General features: G+C 39.7%; 1 protein-coding gene across 1 annotated transcript; it reads left to right on the top strand.

The window, feature by feature from the left end:
- Nucleotides 1-12,907: 12,907 nt before the first annotated feature.
- On the top strand, nucleotides 12,908-14,348 carry CBLL2 (Cbl proto-oncogene like 2). The gene is given in 5 exon segments (XM_036840485.1): nucleotides 12,908-13,028; nucleotides 13,031-13,230; nucleotides 13,233-13,489; nucleotides 13,491-13,684; nucleotides 13,687-14,348. Coding segments are annotated over 5 exon segments (1,434 nt in total).
- Nucleotides 14,349-21,667: the final 7,319 nt, after the last annotated feature.

A 21,667-nucleotide genomic window follows, 5' to 3' on the forward strand; every position in this document is an offset into this window, starting at 1 on the left:
AAGTTAGGGCCCTTTACTTTAGAGTCCGTCCGCTCACCTAGCTTACACCTCCCTAGATCTAACCACAGTTACCAGTGTTCTTTTCCCTCCCCTCCTCATCTTTTTTGGCCCCTGTTGATAAGTAAAAATTTCTTCCGGAGCATTCATGACAAATCCACCCTAGCATTCTCCTAGACGCATTCACAGGCAGCTCTGGAAGGGACACAGAGATACATTCCTTTCAACTGAATTGTCCAAGACTAAGTTATATGGCTTTAGGAGAAATGGAAAATACCAAATGCTCATGCATGCTTGTTTTATTAAGATAACGAAAAAAAAACTAGGATTGGCTTCTGCATAAAATAAAACTTTCCAGTATTCAGGTAGGAGTGTCCCTAGGATGTTGAGGAAGAGCAAGGAGGCTAGTGAGGCAAGGAAGAGTGCGGGACAAGGTCATGTCCGAATGCAAAGTGGCATTCCGATAGTTGATGGTCATGTAGACCATTGTAAGGATTCTTGTTTTCACTCTGTGTGAGATGGGAAGCCGCTGGAGACTTTTGAGCGGGAAAGTGACAAGATCTGCCTGCTGATTTCCAGGATGGTTCTGGCTGTGTTGAGACTAGACTGTGGGTGAACAAGGGAAGAGGTAGGAAGACCAGTTAGAGGCTGTGGCACTCATCCGGGTGAGAGATCATAGTGGCTGTGTCTAGGAGAGTAGCTGGGGAGGTAATGAACGAATGCACAGTAACAACATTTAAAAAAGAAACTCTTTTATAGTCCGGAACCTTAAACTTTCCAAGTATTTCTTTTTCATTTGTCATTTTCCATGTTGCTCCCTGGATCCATGCACGATTTTATGGTATAATCTTAGAGCATTATATGATTTTGCATGATTTTTTTTCATTTAATAGTATTGGCATGCATCCATGGTATTTAATAATCTTCCATTTTAATGGCAGCATAATAATATTCTTTAGAGTTTCAGTGACATTTTATTCAACCATTTCTTTATTGTTAGAAGTTTATTATTGATTTCATTTGTAACTATTGTAAATAATACAGAGATAAATATCTTAATGTGTAGAGTTTTTTCCTTTCCTCTTGATTGTTTCCTTTAGAATAAATACTTGAGAGTGAATTTACTTGACCAAAGGGAGCATGTTTAAGCTTTTGAAATATAGTGACAAATTGCTTTTTAGCACGGTTGTATATATGAGGGTACATACTTCATTTTACAACAGAACTGGAGCAGGAAAGGGTCCTATCCATAAGAAAGTTATGGTATACTGGAGGAAGTAGATGTGTAAGCCAAAAACTGTAATAACAAGCATAATGAAGAACAGTATAAGAAGGTGCCACATTTAGTAAAACCTGGTAAGTTCTAGGTGTTATTAATTTCAACTTTACTAATACTTTGCATCTATTAAATATATAAAAGTGTGACTGGTTGTTTAATTTTAGTAATTAGCTTTTTGGTTTTTACTTCTCTTGATGTAAATTACCTGCACATCAATGCCTTTTGCCCTTTAAGCTATTAAGATCTTGTTTTTTTCTTTTCAATTATATGAGATTTTTATTGCTTATTATTTTTAGTCATTAATTGAAACAGAAAAGTTCTATTGCTATGCTCTGATCATTGTTTTGTACTTTTGCAACTAGTATTCTTTTTTTCAGTGCTAGAAACTTTTTAAAAATTTTATTTAAAAAAATTTTTATTGGAGTATAGTTGATTTACAGTGTTGTGTTTCAGGCATACAGCAATAGTGTTCTTTTGTCAAGTAGTGGAGAAAGGGCAGAGTGCTCTGCTTCACACGGTTTGCCTTGTTGGGATAAGCTTTAGACAAAGGAGTATAAAGATACTTAATACAAATTTAGGAAGAATACTATGTTAAATGCATATCAGTTAACTGAACAAATATTTATTGAACCACTTGCTAGATATTATTCTAGGGCTGGGAATACAATGATGAATAAGAGCTCTAACTCCTAATTATTTAGTGATTTAAAAATTACTTAACAATTCATAAGGAAAAGTAGATATGTAAATAACAATTTCAGCAGTGTAGTATATCATAGAACAGAGTTGAACGCAGGGTTCTTTGGGCATAGGACTGGATAAAAACATTTCTAGAGCTAAGCAATGAAAGAATTACAATGTCCTCAGCTGTGAAATCTAAATAATAATAAATTAATAAGGCAGACAACTCAATAGGAAATTGGGCATATGACTTGAACTTGTACACAAAAGAGGATATCTGAATTACCAACAAATATATGAAAAAGTGCTTAAACTTCACTAATCATTGAAACCATAATGTGACTCATTTGTATACCCCTCCCTGCAGAATGGCTAAAATAAAAATGGATTTAGACAAACAGAACTCTCATATAATACTGATGAGATTATAAATTGGTATGGCCACTGTAGAAAACTATTAGGCCAGTATTTTCTAAATGTAAATATGCGTGTAACCGATGACCCAGCAATTCCACTTCTAGGTAGTAATAAGTTGCCATCTTAGTAGGTCGAAAATGGTTGAATATTGGCAATTTCATATTGTTCAACCTAATGTTTACCCAACAGAAATGCACGCATATGTTAACCAGAAGACATTGTAGAAGATGTTCACAGAAGCACTAATATTTGTAATAGTTCAAAACTGGAAACTACCCAGATGCCCATCAACAGTAGAGTAAGTAAATACTTGAATATTAGTCTACAATAACAATGAAGAAACTACAGCTACATACATATGTTTATCACAAGCATGATATTGAATGAAAGAAGCTGAATTTTATGATTCTATTTATATGAAACAAAAGTATGCAAAACTAATCTATGCTATTAGAAGTCAGGGGGAATGGTTGCCCTTTGAGTGTTAGTGACTGGAAGGTCCCACAAGGGGGCTTTTGAGCTACTGGTAATATTAGGTTTCTTGATCTGGAAGCTATTTACATTAACAATTTGTACACTTTTATATATGTATATTTCACTATAAAGTTTTTAAAATAACAGTAAAATAAATACAAGGAAGTCCATGTAAGTTCTGATTTTTTTCCCCATGATAACTACTTTGATGCTTTTTGAGGGAAATAATGAATATCAGATGTTTTCAAAAATCTTTTCTCTGCTTGTTTTTTGAACTCTTGCTTTGCTGGCACTCTTGGGCAATCCTGCAGTTGTCATAGGAATGTACGTAAGAGACGAGACTGGGTGTGGGGTCTCTTGGAAGAGATGAAGCTGGACCTGAGTTTTGTAGCATCCATTGGAGACAGCCAGGGGAGCAAGCAGAGAGCAGAGAGTTCCAGGCAGAAAGGCCAGGCTGCTGGAAAACAAGATGAGGGAGAAAAAACCTGTTGGGAGGGACTGGAAATGGCTTATTAGAGCTGGAGCTTGAAGAGTGGCTGAGGAGGGGTTAGCGTTAGGCAAGATAGTTTGGCAGAGACCAGATGGAGAAAGGCCTTGAAGGACTAGGCTGCTGAGTCTGGACTTGATCCTGTAGGCATCTGGGAGCCACTGAACAATTTAAATCAAATCATTGGCACAAATAGATTTCTGATTAATGAAGAGTAAGCTGGTGATGGTGTGGAGAACACTCGGAGAGGGGTAAGACTGAAGCCTGGGGGACCAGTTAAGAGGCCACTGCAGTAATCGAAGGGAGATATGACATGCTGGTGGCATGGGATGGAGACGTAGGGATAGATATGAGAGCTCTTGAGGAGACAGAATTGTTCTGACGGGACTTGGTAAATTGATGGGTTTGGAGTTGATATGTAGGCATGGTGCTACATACATAAAAAGGTAAAACCTTTCATTCAATAAATGGTGAAACACATACAGCCTTCTTCCTGTCTTTTTTTCCCCCTTTAACACCTTCCTACAGTTACATAGGTCAAAGGATGTTGCCGTGACAAGGAAGAGAAAGCTTACCAGCTACTTACCATTGCTTCTTAGAATGAAGATTCAATGAAACATTTCATATTTTTTCAGTGGAGAATCAGGTAGGTCATCTTGTGCACTAGCACACAAACTTCTTGATTTTGCCAAATAAGCCAGTCAAGAGGGAAATGGTAATTTATCTGAGGAGCCCTGCGTTAATGCCCTTCTGGAAATAGAAAAAAAGTGGTACCTATATACATTGTCATATACTATTGTAAACAAAAAACAATTTGTGCATGTATTTATATGACTATATAGGTACAAAAATATGTATACACATATGAATAAACATACCCATATGTATATATATACACACAAACATATGCACACTAGGAATTTATACAACTATGTAATACTCTTGAGATATTAGATACAGAGATTATCTAGGTATATAAAGAATAACAAAGTTTTATTTAATTTTCTCTTTTTTTATTTTTTTAATTTTTTAATTTATTATTTATTTATTATTTTTATTTTTGGCTGTGTTGGGTCTTTGTTTCTGTGAGGGCTTTCTCCAGTTGCGGCGAGTGGGGGCCACTCTTCATCGCGGTGCGCGGGCCTCTCACTATCGCAGCCTCTCTTGTTGCGGAGCACAGGCTCCAGACGCTCAGGCTCAGTTGTCGTGGCTCACAGGCCCAGCTGCTCCGCGGCATGTGGGATCTTCCCAGACCAGGGCTCGAACCCGTGTCCCCTGCATTGGCAGGCAGATTCTCAACCACTGCGCCACCAGGGAAGCCCTCTGTCTTTTTAAGCATAATATTTGGGTGGGAGAGGATCTGGAGGATATTTTCCTTACTTTAATTACCTCATTGCAATTCCTTCCTTTCAATTTTGGTTTTTATAAATGGGAACACTATATTAATCCATTCTAATTAAAAGCCAGTCATGCAACCCTTCAGTTAAAGAAACAATTTTTAGTCTGCCTTTGATATCATTTAGTCAGAAATTGCCTGTATGGCTTTTGGAATTATCACCACTACAGTGCTCTGGTGACCACTGGGGCAACAGCTTTACTTGCTGATTTTATTCTAAAAATATCAGGCATTGGCCAAGTGCTTTTGCTCTGGAGAAAGGTTCAGAGCTCTTCCAAGGGTGCCTGACAGAGTGCAGAAATTTCTATTCCTGCAGTAAAAGAAGAGGGAGAGTTATGTGGCAAGAAAAGCCCCAAGTTCACCTTCTGCTTGGCCACATAACACCTCTTCACCTTCCGGCTGCCAGAGGAGCTATGCTATTCTTAGCCATCTCCTGCGAAGGTAATTACACAAAACCCCTCTGAAACCCATTTCCGTATTTGTCCAAGAAATGTTTGTGTCTTCTGTAAATCCCCGGTGCTGTAACTAAGCCCTTGGTCTGCCCTTGGCTGGGTGGGAGGGCAGCCAGGCTTCCTTTCTCCAACAGAGCCCTTCCTGTACCCGAAGACAATTAGCTCATCATCAGGCCACTCTCCTTCCCCTTCTCCAGACTGAAAGTGTTCATCTTTAGCTTTTTCTTGTCTTTCTCCTTCTTGGTATTTCTACGATCCCTTTCCTTTTCACTATTGCCAAGCACTTTTCAGAACTGGACCTCCTGCTATGCAAAAAGCCCAGTTGACCTTGCTCTCCAATCGGTGGGGAAAAGATAGAGTTAAACAGGGTCTGGGGGAGCAACAGAGAAAGTCAAGGCAGGTGCCTCTTGCCCGCAGCTGTGGAGTACAATTGAGACATGGATCAGAAAGCCCAGATGTCAGTACAAAATCAAGGCCCCCAATCCGAGGTAGCATCCTCAAAAAACAAAGCCAAGTCCAAAGGTATTGCTGATCCAAAAACCCAGGGAAAATCCAGCAGAATTGCTCAGTGAGGGGAGCAGCCTGGACGTGGGCTGGGGTAGTGAGTGGGTAGCGGCAGCCTTAAAATTCAAGTCTTAACTGTCATGGGGTGGGGAGGGGCGGGTATCTCCCAAACGGTTGAAGAATTGATCAGTAGTGAGGTCAGGATACTGTTCTGATTACCTTTTCAGACCAAGACAGAATTCCTCCACGTCACTAAACATAGGCCTCAGACCCTCTGGTGGACCAGGGCCAAACTTATGAGGATGTTGACGAAGCAGATGTGGTCCATGCCAAATGGTTCCTTCCTAATTGGATCATGTGATAGTCTTTTGGGCTTGAAAAGTTGGAGTCATTTCCCTCTCCCTCCTCTCCATTGCCAGTTAGTCCCATTAAGTTAGTCGCCGAACTCTGGCCTTTCGGCGTCTCCCACATGTTCGTTTCCTTTGGTCTCTATTTCCCACTCAGACCTGAACAACCTCAGTCCTGAACTGTGAATTGCTTCCTCATAGGACTGTCTGATTCCTGTCCCAGTTTGCCAATCTACACTATGCTCTGTTCCCTTTCTTCTAAATCTTTATTTGATGATTTTGAATTGCCTAGAGGGATAAGTTTATACTCCTCATTATTCCATCCAGACCCTTCAACATTTAGTCCTAAACTCCCTTTCCCAACTGTATCTCCCATCTCTTCCGTATGTGAGCCCTCGATTGAGTCAAGCATATTGCCCTTGAACAATCTGCTTTCCGCATCTGTCTTTGTCCATGTGGTTCCCTAGTCCCTGTCTCCTATGCCCATTTAAATTCTATCTTTAAGGATGCAGATCTAGTCTTAGTTCATCCAAGAGCATCTTGGCCAGAAGTTCTCTACGTCCCCAGAATTCGTATAGCACTTCATGTCCGTTTCCCTCATCCAACCCTGTACGGTACCAGGCTGTTAGCTGGCCTTTCACATGTGTGTATTGACTTCCCTGTCTAGAGTTTTAAATACTTTGATGGCAAAAGTGGGCTTTTGGTGGTAAGGATATCACTCTAAACAGCTTAGCGTTGTCCTGAAGGTTGTGCTTTTGCTGTGGATTCAGTGTAGTTACAGTGCTACAATGCAGTGATTCTCAATATTTTTCAAAGGCGAGGGTCACTTTGTTCCCTTCTCATTGTCCAAAAAATTTTTATCTCCCACATTTACGTCCTGATTCATTGATTGAAATTTTTAAAAAAATAATGATCAAAGCTTTTGTGCATTTGATGATGCTTTACAATGGAATTTTGGGTATAGCAACACCCACATGTATTTGAAAATAAGTAGTGTGGTATTTGTAAGATGTTTTTATTTATTTGGTCTATAGATAATTCTTAGTGAGCACGTGGTTTTGCTGACCCTAGCAATAAGAGCGGCTCCCCTTGTGTCCTGCTGTCCCGTTATTTGGTCACGTCATCACTATCATTATCTCGCAGGGCTGCTGTGAGGATTAGACGAGATACCATGTATCAGGTGCATGGCACGATGCTTCATGTTTAAGTGATCCCGACCTTTCTTTCCCTTCTCCTTGTCACCATCAGCTAATTTTGAAGGTGAGGAAGTTCTGGGACCTTCTGGGAAATTTGATTTGGATGGGACTGAGTTTGGGGGAGTGAATGTGGGGAAGGCAGTGTCTCTCAGAGGAAAGGTGAAAGAGCATTAAAGATCACCTAGAGGAGCAGTTCTTAAACATTTTACTCTCAGGACTCCCTTCCCCTCTTAAATATTATTGAGGACCGCAAAGAGCCTTTGTTTATGTGGAATATCGAGAAACTTAAAATATTTATTATTTCATTTAAAAATAATAAGCCATTACACACTAATATAAATTACACATTCTTATGAAAAATATATTTTCCAAAAGAAAAAGAAGTCAGTGAGAAGAGTGGCATTGTTTTAAATTTTTACAAATCTCTTTAAGATCTAGGTTAATAGAAGGCAGCTGTATTCTTACACCTGCTTCTGAGTTCAATTTGTGTGATATTGGTTTTGGTGAAATTAAGGAAGAAAATCTAGGTTCATACAGATGTATTGTTGGAAAAGGGAGGAGTATTAGAATAGCCTTTCAGATAATTGTGAATATTCTTTGAAATGAAACCAAACTCAACAAATGGTAGTTTCTTTTTTTTTTTTTTAATAAATTTATTTATTTATTTATCTTGGTTGCATTGGGTCTTAGTTGCTGTGCGGGCTTTCTCTAGTTGCGGCGAGCGGGGGCTACTCTTCATTGTGGTGCGCGGGCTTCTCATTGCAGTGGCTTCTCTCGTTGTGGAGCACGGGCTCTAGGTGTGCGGGCTTCAGTAGTTGTGGTTCGCGGGCTCTAGAGCGCAGGCTCAGTAGTTGTGGCGCACGAGCTTAGTTGCTCCACAGCATGTGGGATCTTCCCGGACCAGGGCTCGAACCCGTGTCCCCTGCATTGGCAGGCAGATTCTTAACTACTGTGCCACCAGGGAAGTCCCTACAAATGGTAGTTTCTTAAAGGTTAGTTGCAATATGGAATCTGAAACAGCAATGAAGTTTTCATACACTGTTAACACTAACATCTACTTCTGTCTTGATTTTAAATGCGTCTTTTAATTATGTATGATTTTGTAACATCAACCATTGGTCATTTGGAAAATATTGGTTCACTGAGTTATGCAGAACTCCCAAGTGTTGACACATTTCATTATACAGTTTCAAAAAATTACATTCATTATTAATTACCACTGATCTCATCAGATAAGTCTTTAGTACTGGGAAGCTGCCAGGATCGTGGCAGATACAAGATTTTCAAAATTTTAATTTTCATTCAAAAGCTTGAATTTTATAATTGGCAACAAATACTGTCAGTTGTTTTTCTTGAAGTGACAGGCTAACTCTGTTCAGTTTTGAGAAGATGTCTGCCACATACCCAAGTTTGAATAGTCATAGTTTGTCAGTTGTTCTTTCAAATGAAAATAATGTTCCACACAAAAAAGCAGATAGTTTACCTTCCAAGTCAGATGATGACATAAATGCTTTTCCTTGAGATAGCCACTATACTTTGGTATGCCCCCAAAGTACTTCGGTGTACTTTCTTTCCGTTTTGTCACACAAAATATGAAAAAGATGTGTACTCAAGGGTTGAGATTTAATAAAATTAATATTTTTTAGAGCTTCATCACGTACATTCTTAAATGAAACTAGCATTTTCTCTTTACTGTGTGGCAGTAAAAAATACAGTGACTACTAGGATAGTTTGATACCACTGCCTTGCTTTGTGCTAAGAAGCCAGCAGTTTTATCCCCCATTGCTTTTCATGACAAATGTCAAATGGTGGAAAAGCAAATAACATCTTAGTATTATTATGGAAATAGTTTTGACCTCCAGGACCCTCAGAAAGGGCCTTGGGAATCCCTAGGGGTTTGTGGACCACATTTTGAGAAACACTGCTCTAAACTTTTGCAAATGGCTGGCCCTCCCAGGATGTAAAATATAGCTACCGGCACACGTGGGAGGAGAGCTGAAGTCTTTTTCACACAGGGCAGTTTGCCTTACTTTTTGGAACCTGAGATGGACTTTTTATTTGTTTGCAGAACTGAAGGCATCTGGCTTGGGAACATGATTATCCTCCACTCACCTTTAAACTGCCTCAGCTCTTACTAAGTCTCTGGCAGTGATATGTTGATTATGTGAATTTAAAGCCCGCAGGAGCCAGGGGAATGACAGATCAGATTCCCTTAAATGAGAAATAAAATCCAGGAGCCTGGCAGCGGGACTTAAGGCTCCTGCTCCTGCCGACCTTTGGTATCATTCTGGTAGAATGACTGCTTCTGGGCCAGATGGCATGTGGCTTAAGCGGAGATGTCTCAACCTGTTTACTAGCATTAATTGTCCACGTTGATACTTCTTCATTGTGCAGTCCATAATTCTTCATCGTCACCCTCACTTAGATTTTTTTTGAGGCAGCCGAATTCTAACAGGCCTCCATGAATCCAAGCAATTTCAACAGGTCCAATTTCTCTTAAATCTCCAAACTCAAACCTTTTTATATCCAATCATTGTTACAGGCAGACAGACACCGAATCTCTCTTTTGCCATCGAATTTAAGTCTAGCAACTTTTAAGAGCAGTGAGATTGAAGGACAGAGTCTCTATGCCCTGAAGGAGGTGGCTGAATGGAAGCCCATTTAACTTTTTGTTTAAAGGCACTAAACTAAGGATCAGTTTTTAAAGGCAGCTTTTCTAGTGTGGCAAAGTTAGCTTCTCAAATCTGATGTGGATAAATGGAGGGTCAATACCCTTTATCTTATCAACAATTTCACCAAAAAATATTTATTAAGGGCTTTCAGGTCAGGCTTCTCAGCTATAAACAAGCAAATACTCCTAGCAGAGCTGTCGGAACCCACTTCTGAGGGTTGTTGCTCATTAGGTCAACTTCAAATTATTTTAGAGATAAATTCTGAGCTCCGCTTTTGAGTCCTGTTAACTTCTAGACAGCCTGCACCCAGGAGCTGCTTTGGTTCACCACTTTGAAGTTGACCTAATGAGCAACAAAAGTAAACTTAGCCAACTAGGAAAGAGAGCTGGCTTTTTTTCACCCAGGGTTATGTGTAAGGACAGCATTCTGTCATATGAGAATGTCACAGTTCAGACAGAAGAACACTAGTTCCAGGGAAGAAGAGAAAATAAGTTTGGGATATTTTATTTGACAGGCTTTTTCCCCTTTATATTCATTGTTTTTGAATTATATGCATACCACTAACCCACACCTCGCCATACAACCTTCTTAAAGAGCCTGCAAACAAGTCATTGTAATTGTAAAACAGGAACATTTGCATATGCCTTCATGCTCTAAATTTTAGGTTTTACTTAGAATTTTGGTTTATTGCTTACAATAGGGGCAGAACATCCATGGCTTAGTAAATAAGAACCACTTTGACTTATTAAAATGTACTGCTTTTTTTAAAAGCCAACAAAATTTCAAATTACCTAAAATTTAAATCAACATGTAATAGGAGGCTTGGTTTGAGAGAATAAAGCGTGTTGTCTTTAGAGTTTAGGCAGGTTAGGAGACTCCAGGAGATGGGCCCATAAGAAATTTATTTGCATGAGGAATGAAGTTGCCTCCTGGGAGTGAATGAATCCTAAGAGAAGATAGCATTGCTGGAATACTGAAACGTTTCCAGAACTAGGGGAGAGTGTCAGAGGTGAGTGGCATTGTATATTCAAATTTAAACCAGCTACCATGAGCTAGCACTGCCTCAGTCCTTACTAGGGGAGTAATAATTAAATTTTATTTATTTATTTATTTATTATTTATGGCTGTGTTGGGTCTTCGTTTCTGTGCGAGGGCTTTCTCTAGTTGCGGCGAGCGGGGGTCACTCTTCATCGCGGTGCGCGGGCCTCTCACTATCGCAGCCTCTCTTGTTACGGAGCACAGGCTCCAGACGCGCAGGCCCAGTAATTGTGGCTCACGGGCCCAGTCGCTCCGCGGCATATGGGATCTTCCCAGACCAGGGCTCGAACCCGTGTCCCCTGCATTGGCAGGCAGATTCTCAACCACTGCGCCACCAGGGAAGCCCTAGGGGAGTAATAATTAAGAGCAAGTAAAAACTAACAGAGCAATTTCAGGAAAATCTCTTTAACACATTGGCAAGTGTTAATCTGAAGTGCTTTGTAGCCCATGTAATAGAGTGAAAGAAAGGAGGGCAAGGAAGCCCATTTATCTTCTTAGACTACACAGCACCTTCAATGTTTCCTTGTTCCCTTGCTGGCGCAGCAGTGACTTTGGGCATTAGTGAGCACTGGTACCTTTGGTGGGTATCTGGGCATTGTTGTGTTTTCACCATTGGTGTAGCCAAGAAGCAACACCCCAACAAGCCAGGGAAAAGGAAACCAACATAATTCCCTGTCACCATGTAAAATGATAATTGGACTGGGGATAGTTTTCTGTTATGTTAAGAACTTCTGGGAATAAGCAAACTTACCTACTTGTTCCAGGAAGTACTTTTTCCTGAAAGATAAAATTGTGAGCCAGCCAAAAGAGTTCACTTAACAAGAATAACATATTGCCCATTAATACTCATGTCAATATTCTCAATTCCCTGTGCCTGCCAATCTTTAGGTGTCATGTTATAAAATCTGCGCAATTCTCTTTGCAAGACCTGCCCTAAAGTCACCCAGCCCAGCCCCTAATATCCTATCCTGCCATCCCTCTTCTGAGACACCATTTAGACTCTGTTAAGGTAATATTCTCCTATGTTGCACTAAGTCTAAAAAACTTCGATTGATCAATGTTTTTTGTTTAGTGTTTTTTGGGGAGACTTGACAGTCAACATAGCCAAAAGGGTGAAGGTCTACACATTCAGGAGAGACCCCCCCCCCCCCAAGGTGCAGAGGAGCCACAATTATGGGTGGGGTGGAGCCAAGTAAATACCGTTTGTTGCTATTTTTGTGGTCCAGTTTCTACTTGCGGGAAGGTGAGACCTGGGGAAATTTGGCTTAAATACCCATAATCATTCTTTAAGCATGAACAGCAAATGTCTAGCACTGTCAAATTACCATGTTCACTACTTTTTACATGATTTTTCCTTGATAAGATACATACAGTGCTGCCTTCCTCCAAAGGTGATTTTACATTCATTATATCATGACAAAATCTTAGAGGTGTGTGTATGCCTGACTACATACATATATGTACACACACACACACACACACACACACACACACACACACACCATGAGCAATTTAAGGCAGGTTACAAAAATGCAGTGGGATAAAAATAAAGCTGCCCCAGAAGGCAGCGCTCTAATAAGCTGGGAACGTATTCTTTTGGCTGCTGCTGCGCTCCCCTTCCCCATTCCCATCAGTCTCTTTTTCCACAGTTAAAGGCCACTTTCATGGCACATGAAGAGCAGCCTTAGCAACCTCAACAGTGAAGCTCTTTCCCCCTTGTCCAAACTATATCTGACTCCCTCACCCAAGTAGTGAGATCGGGTAGGGAAAAGGAGAAGAAACCCCTCGGAAGTCAAAGCTACAGAGAGGGGGTTGGGATCTGATCTAATCTGATCTAACTCTCGCCTCCTGGGCTCGGCGAAGCTCGGGGAAGCTCGGGGAAGCTCGGGGAAGCTCGGGGAAGCTCGTGCTGCGCATGCGGACTCTGATTTCCGCGCCCAGGTGCCTTCCTAGCCGAATAGCCGAACATGAATCCCGCTGACGCTGACTGTGGGCCACCACGCGCTCAGAGTTCTGGATTGTCCGGTGGCCTTGAGGGTCGAAGACGAATTCCTTTAAAGCTCATTTCTAAGCAGGTGAATAAAAGCAGTCTGTGTCTCATATTCCTAGGACTATGAGTGGGTCGCCTGCTGGTGAGAAAGAATTTGAACGTAATGGAGGAGGGTGGTATGATTGTAAAGGGGGTGAGCTATTGGGAAGAAAGAAAACATTTCCTGAATGCATTTGGGAGGACTTTAAGATAAACATCATAGGTGCAAAGTTTGATTTACCAGTTCATTTCTGTGACAAATGTGTGATTTGCCTATTAAAATCTATGGGCGTATAATTCTGTTCAAGTATGCTTTTTGCTATGACTGTGCTAATTTATATGAAAGAAAAGGAGATAAGATATGACCAGGCTGTAGTATTCCTGTGCTGCGAATTGAGGAGCATACACGAGGTTCTGTCTTCATGTGTAGCGCTGGCCAAGAGTGCAGGAAAACTTATTTGTCTCAGAGAGAGTTAGAAGCTCATATCAGCTACCGCCATAAGACAGCTAAAAAACTTGTGTGCTCCACTTAAAAAAGTTCACCCTCGTATTGCTTCACCAACAACTGAAATCCCTGAAATGCTGCTAGACCAGGACCATATGAGCCATATTCCCCCAGAGTTGCCCAGCATTATGCCCCCATCTCCTGTGCAGCGTGTATCACACAAGCGCAGTATCCAGCCACGCGAGGATCTTTATGCTCCTCCAGCAGAATTATTGCCACCCCACCTCCTTTGCTCCATCAGGAAATCGTTAGTATTTCAACAAGAGAATACAGCAATTTAATAATCACCCCTATTCAGGCTGACTCAACTTCTGATGCCAAAGAACTATCACCTCCTGCCCCAGCACCGGCTCACCATCATCCTGAATATCAAAGTCAACCAGTGGTATTGCCCCCTTATATTATGCCTCCAGAGGAACATGCACTACCCCCATCTACTCCACCACCAGTAAGCCATCCAGTGTCATATTCTCTCCCGGATTCAGGTGCTCCTCAGCTGGTCTGTAGTCAAGTGCCACCTCCACTCATGACTTCTGGTCCATCACCAGTAACTTCTTCCCCTGGATGTATTATTGCCCTGGTGCCACCTTATATGAATCCTTCTCCGCCAGGATCTCCTCTATCTCATAATGGTGGTCCACCTGTAAGTGAATTCCCTTCTGACCATCAGAATCCTAACTCTTTACCCCAGTTCACTGAAGAACAAGAAACTCTGAGCCCTCCGTTTATACAACGGTATGGAACAAATCCTGGTATGTGACCTCTGTCGAAAGGACTTTCACCTCTTTCACCAGCGCAAGGTCCACCTTCCCCAACCCCACTTTCTGGATCTCATTGCTCAGATCAGACAAGATATAGACCATATTCACATTGACAGTAGTGTTTTGAACTGAAGAGCTGATGAGAAAAAAAACCTTAAATGTAGCCAACTTTTCAATTAAACTGTGTTTTGGGAAGGAAAAGCACCTCTTACAGAGATAGTAAAACACTTAGGATCTTGACTCTTAAAATGATTTTAAACCTTGGCTTTAGGATTTATTTCAAGTTTTATGCTACAGAGTGGATAAATGGCTCAGTGGAGCATATCTGTATTTTAGCAACTTTGTTCCTTTAGTGTGGTAAATTGACTCAGAGGTGACCTTTTATAATTTGAGTTCCTGAAATAAATTTGCATTGTTCCCCTTGCAAAAGTTTTGTTTTTGTTTAGGTTTTTTCTGTGACATGTTTCTTTAACCTGTGTAAAAGGATTAAATTTCAGTATGGTTGTAAAAATGCTATTTTTATTTGAATTTAAGCACAGTCACACAGTTTTTTTCCTTCCAGTTTTATTGAGATATAATTGACATATAGCACTGTATAAATTTAAGGTGTACAGTGTAATGATTTGACATACTGTTTTTTTTTTAACATCTTTATTGGAGTATAATTGCTTTACAATGGTGTGTTAGTTTCTGCTTTATAACAAAGTGAATCAGTTATACATATACATATGTCCCCATATCTCTTCCCTCTTACGTCTCCCTCCCTCCCACCCTCCCTATCCCACCCCTCTAGGTGGTCACAAAGCACCGAGCTGATCTCCCTGTGCTATGCGGCTGCTTCCCACTAGCTATCTATTTTACATTTCGTAGTGTATATATGTCCATGTCACTCTCTCACCCTGTCACATCTTACCCCTCCCCCTCCCCATATCCTCAAGTCCATTCTCTAGTAGGTCTGTGTCTTTATTCTCGTCTTGCCACTAGGTTCTTCATGACCTTTTTTTTTTTCCTTAGATTCCATATATATGTGTTAGCATACTGTATTTGTTTTTCTCTTTCTGACTTACTTCACTCTGTATGACAGACTCTAACTCCATCCACCTCATTACAAATACCTCCATTTCATTTCTTTTTATGGCTGAGTAATATTCCATTGTATATATGTGCCACATCTTCTTTATCCATTCATCCGATGATGGACACTTAGCTTGCTTCCATGTCCTGGCTATTGTAAATAGAGCTGCAATGAACATTTTGGTACATGACTCTTTTTGAATTATGGTTTTCTCAGGGTATATGCCCAGTAGTGGGATTGCTGGGTCGTATGGTAGTTCTATTTTTAGTTTTTTTTTGGTTGTTATTTATTTATTTATTTATTTATTTATTTTTATCAGTCATCAATTTTATACACATCACTTTATACATGTCAATCCCAATCGCCCAATTCAGCACACCACCATCCCCGCCCCACCGCAGTTTTCCCCCCTTGGTGTCCATACGTTTGTTCTCTACATCTGTGTCTCAAATTCTGCCCTGCAACCCGGTTCATCTGTACCATTTTTCTAGGTTCCACATACATGCCTTAATATATGATATTTGTTTTTCCCTTTCTGACTTACTTCACTCTGTATGACAGTCTCTAGATCCATCCACGTCTCAACAAATGACTCAATTTCGTTCCTTTTTATGGCTGAGTAATATTCCATTGTATATATGTACCACATCTTCTTTATCCATTCGTCTGTTGATGGGCATTTAGGTTGCTTCCATGACCTGGCTATTGTAAATAGTGCTGCAATGAACATTCGGGTGCATGTGTCTTTTTGAATTACGGTTTTCTCTGGATATATGCCCAGTAGTGGGATTGCTGGGTCATATGGTAATTCTATTTTTAGTTTTTTAAGGAACCTCCATATTGTTCTCCATAGTGGCTGTATCAATTTACATTCCCACCAACAGTGCAAGAGGGTTCCCTTTTCTCCACACCCTCTCCAGCATTTATTGTTTCTAGATTTTTTGATGATGGCCATTCTGACCGGTGTGAGATGATATCTCATTGTAGTTTTGATTTGCATTTCTCCAATAATTAGTGATGCTGAGCATCTTTTCATGTGCTTCTTGGCCATCTGTATGTCTTCTTTGGAGAAATGTCTATTTAGGTCTTCTGCCCATTTTTGGATTGGGTTGTTTGTTGTTTTGTTATTGAGCTGCATGAGCTGCTTGTAAATCTTGGAGATTAATCCTTTGTCAGTTTCTTCATTTACAAGTATTTTCTCCCATTCTGAGGATTGTCTTTTGGTCTTGTTTATGGTTTCCTTTGCTGTGCAAAAGCTTTGAAGTTCCATTACGTCCCATTTGTTTATTTGTGTTTTTATTTCCATTTCTCTAGGAGTTGGGTCAAAAAGGATCTTGCTGTGATTTATGTCATAGAGTGTTCTGCCTATGTTTTCCTCTAAGAGTTTGATAGTGTCTGGCCTTACATTTAGGTCTTTAATCCATTTTGAGTTTATTTTTGTGTATGGTGTTAGGGAGTGTTCTAACTTCATACTTTTACATGTACCTGTCCAGTTTTCCCAGCACCACTTATTGAAGAGGCCGTCTTTTCTCCACTGTATATGCTTGCCTCCTTTATCAAAGATAAGGTAACCATATGTGCGTGGGTTTATCTCTGGGCTTTCTGTCCTGTCCCATTGATCTATATTTCTGTTTTTGTGCCAGTACCAAACTGTCTTGATTACTGTAGCTTTGTAATGTAGTCTGAAGTCAGGGAGCCTGATTCCTCCAGCTCCATTTTTCGTTCTCAAGATTGCTTTGGCTATTCGGGGTCTTTTGTGTTTCCATACAAATTGTGAAATTTTTTGTTGTAGTTCTGTGAAAAATGCTATCGGTAGTTTGATAGGGATTGCATTGAATCTGTAGATTGCTTTGGGTAGTAGAGTCATTTTCACAATGTTGATCCTCCCAATCCAAGAACATGGTATATCTCTCCATCTATTTGTATCATCTTTAATTTCTTTCATCAGTGTCTTATAATTTTCTGCATACAGGTCTTTTGTCTCCTTAGGTAGGTTTATTCCTAGATATTTTATTCTTTTTGTTGCAATGGTAAATGGGAGTGTTTTCTTAATTTCACTTTCAGATTTTTCATCACTAGTGTATAGGAATGCAAGAGATTTCTGTGCATTAATTTTGTATCCTGCTACTTTACCAAATTCATTGATTAGTTCTAGTAGTTTTCTGGTAGCATCTTTAGGATTCTCTATGTATAGTATCATGTCATCTGCAAACAGTGACAGCTTTACTTCTTCTTTTCCGATTTGGATTCCTTTTATTTCTTTTTCTTCTCTGATTGCTATGGCTAACACTTCCAAAACTATGTTGAATAATAGTGGTGAGAGTGGGCAACCTTGTCTTGTTCCTGATCTTAGTGGAAATGGTTTCAGTTTTTCACCATTGAGGACAGTGTTGGCTGTGGGTTTGTCATATATGGCCTTTATTATGTTGAGGAAAGTTCCCTCTATGCCTACTTTCTGCAGGGCTTTTATCATAAATGGGTGTTGAATTTTGTCGAAAGCTTTCTCTGCATCTATTGAGATGATCATATGGTTTTTCTCCTTCAATTTGTTAATATGATGTATCACATTGATTGATTTGCGTATATTGAAGAATCCTTGCATTCCTGGAATAAACCCCACTTGATCATGGTGTATGATCCTTTTAATGTGCTGTTGGATTCTGTTTGCTAGTATTTTGTTGAGGATTTTTGCATCTATGTTCATCAGTGATATTGGCCTGTAGTTTTCTTTCTTTGTGACATCTTTGTCTGGTTTTGGTATCAGGGTGATGGTGGCCTCATAGAATGAGTTTGGGAGTGTTCCTCCCTCTGCAATATTTTGGAAGAGTTTGAGAAGGATAGGTGTTAGCTCTTCTCTAAATGTTTGATAGAATTCGCCTGTGAAGCCATCTGGTCCTGGGCTTTTGTTTGTTGGAAGATTTTTAATCACAGTTTCAATTTCAGTGCTTGTGATTCGTCTGTTCATATTTTCTATTTCTTCCTGGTTCAGTCTCGGCAGGTTGTGCATTTCTAAGAATCTGTCCATTTCTTCCAGGTTGTCCATTTTATTGGCATAGAGTTGCTTGTAGTAATCTCTCATGATCCTTTGTATTTCTGCAGTGTCAGTGGTTACTTCTGCTTTTTCATTTCTAATTCTATTGATTTGAGTCTTCTCCCTTTTTCTCTTGATGAGTCTGGCCAATGGTTTATCAATTTTGTTTATCTTCTCAAAGAACCAGCTTTTAGTTTTATTGATCTTTGCTATTGTCTCCTTCATTTCTTTTTCATTTATTTCTGATCTGATCTTTATGATTTCTTTCCTTCTGCTAGCTTTGAGGTTTTTTTGTTCTTCTTTCTCTAATTGCTTTAGGTGCAAGGTTAGGTTGTTTATTCGAGATGTTTCCTGTTTCTTGATGTAGACTTGTATTGCTATAAACTTCCCTCTTAGAGCTGCTTTTGCTGCATCCCATAGGTTTTGGGTCGTCGTGTCTCCATTGTCATTTGTTTCTAGGTATTTTTTGATTTCCCCTTTGATTTCTTCAGTGATCACTTCGTTATTAAGTAGTGTATTGTGTAGCCTCCATGTGTTTGTATTTTTTACAGATCTTTTCCTGTAATTGATATCTAGTCTCATAGCGTTGTGGTCAGAAAAGATACTTGATACGATTTCAATTTTCTTAAATTTACCAAGGCTTGATTTGTGACCCAAGATATGATCTATCTTGGAGAATGTTCCATGAACACTTGAGAAAAATGTGTATTCTGTTGTTTTTGGGTGGAATGTCCTATAAATATCAATTAAGTCCATCTTGTTTAATGTAACATTTAAAGCTTGTGTTTCCTTATTTATTTTCATTTTGGATGATTTGTCCATTGGTGAAAGTGGGGTGTTAAAGTCCCCTACTATGATTGTGTTACTGTCGATTTCCCCTTTTATGGCTGTTAGTATTTACCTTATGTATTGAGGTGCTCCTGTGTTGGGTGCATAAATATTTACAATTGTTATACCTTCCTCATGGATCGATCCCTTGATCATTATGTAGTGTCCTTCTTTGTCTCTTGTAACAGTCTTTATTTTAAAGTCTATTTTGTCTGATATGAGAATTGCTACTCCAGCTTTCTTTTGATTTCCATTTGCATGGAATATCTTTTTCCATCCCCTCACTTTCAGTCTGTATGTGTCTCTAGGTCTGAAGTGGTTCTCTTGTAGACAGCATATATATGGGTCTTGTTTATGTATCCATTCAGCCAGTCTGTGTCTTTTGGTGGGAGCATTTAATCCATTTACATTTAAGGTAATTATCGATATGTATGTTCCTATTCCCATTTTCTTAAATGTTTTGGGTTTGTTATTGCAGGTGTTTTCCTTCTCTTGTGTTTCTTGTCTAGAGAAGTTCCTTTAGCCTTTGCTGTAAAGCTGGTTTGGTGGTACTGAACTCTCTCAGCTTTTGCTTGTCTGTAAAGGTTTTAATTTCTCCATCAAATCTGAATGAGATCCTTGCTGGGTAGAGTAATCTTGGTTATAGGTTTTTCTCCTTCATCACTTTAAGTATATCCTGCCACTCCCTTCTGGCTTGCAGAGTTTCTGCTGAAAGATCAGCTGTTAACCTTATGGGGATTCCCTTGTGTGTTATTTGTTGTTTTTCCCTTGCTGCTTTTAATATGTTTTCTTTATATTTAATTTTTGATAGTTTGATTAATATGTGTCTTGGCGTGTTTCTCCTTGGATTTATCCTGTTTGGGACTCTCTGCGCTTCCAGGACTTGATTAACTATTTCCTTTCCCATATTAGGGAAGTTTTCAACTGTAATCTCTGAAAATATTTTCTCAGTCCCTTTCTTTTTCTCTTCTTCTTCTGGGACCCCTATAATTCGAATGTTGGTGCATTTAATGTTGTCCCAGAAGTCTCTGAGACTGTCCTCGGTTCTTTTCATTCTTTTTTCTTTATTCTGCTCTGCAGTAGTTATTTCCACTATTTTATCTTCCAGGTCACTTACCCTTTCTTCTGCCTCAGGTATTCTGCTATTGATCCCTTCTAGAGTATTTTTAATTTCATTTATTGTGTTTTTCATCATTGCTTTGTTCCTCTTTAGTTCTTCTACGTCCTTGTTAAATGTTTCTTGCATTTTGTCTATTCTATTTCCAAGATTTTGGATCATCTTTACTATCATTATTCTGAATTCTTTTTCAGGTAGACTGCCTATTTCCTCTTCATTTGTTAGGTCTGGTGTGTTTTGACCCTGCTCCTTCATCTGCTGTGTGTTTTTCTGTCTTCTCATTTTGCTTATCTTACTGTGTTTGGGGTCTCCTTTTCACAGGCTGCAGGTTCGTAGTTCCCGTTGTTTTTGGTATCTGTCCCCAGTGGCTAAGGTTGGTTCAGTGGGTTGTGTAGGCTTCCTGGTGGAGGGGACTAGTGCCTGTGTTCTGGTGGATGAGGCTGGATCTTGTCTTTCTGGTGGGCACATCCACGTCTGGTGGTGTGTTTTGGGGTGTCTGTGGCCTTATTATGATTTTAGGCAGCCTCTCTGCTAATGGATGGGGCTGTGTTCCTGTCTTGCTAGTTGTTTGGCATAGGGTGTCCAGCACTGTAGCTTGCTGTTCATTGAGTGAAGCTGGGCCTTGATGTTGAGATGGACATCTCTGAGAGATTTTCGCTGTTTGGTATTACGTGGAGCTGGGAGGTCTCTTGTGGACCAGTGTCCTGAAGTTGGCTCTCCCACCTCAGAGGCACAGCCCTGATGCCTGGCTGGAGCACCAAGAGCCTTTCATCCACACAGCTCAGAATAAAAGGGAGAAAAAATAGAAAGAGAGAAAGAAAGAGGATAAAATAAAATAAAATGAAATAAAGCTATTATAATAAAAAATAAGAAAAAAAATTATTAAGAAAAAATTTATTAAGAAAAAAATTTTTTTATTTTTTTAAAATAAATTTATTAATTTTTTATAATAAAAAATAAGAAAAAAATTATTAAGAAAAAATTTATTAAGAAAAAAAATTTTTTTAAGTAAAAAAAACCCAGAAAACAAACAAAACAAACAAACAAACAAAAAAAACAGACGGACCAAACCCTAGGACAAATGTTGAAAGCAAAGCTATACAGACAAAATGTCACCCAAAAGCATACAAATATACACTCACAAAAAAAGGAAAAGGGGAAAAATTAATATATCCTGCTCCCAAAGTCCACCTCCTGAATTTGGGATGATTTGTTGTCTATTCAGGTATTCAACAGATGCAGGTACATCAAGTTGTTCGTCGAGCTTTAATCCGCTGCTTCTGAGGCTGCTGGGAGAGATTTCCCTTTCTCTTCTTTGTTCGTACAGCTCCCGGGGTTCAGCTTTGGATTTGGACCCGCCTCTGCGTGTAGGTCAACTGAG

Source organism: Balaenoptera musculus, chromosome X (assembly GCF_009873245.2).
Source record: "Balaenoptera musculus isolate JJ_BM4_2016_0621 chromosome X, mBalMus1.pri.v3, whole genome shotgun sequence".
NCBI lineage: Eukaryota > Metazoa > Chordata > Mammalia > Artiodactyla > Balaenopteridae > Balaenoptera > Balaenoptera musculus.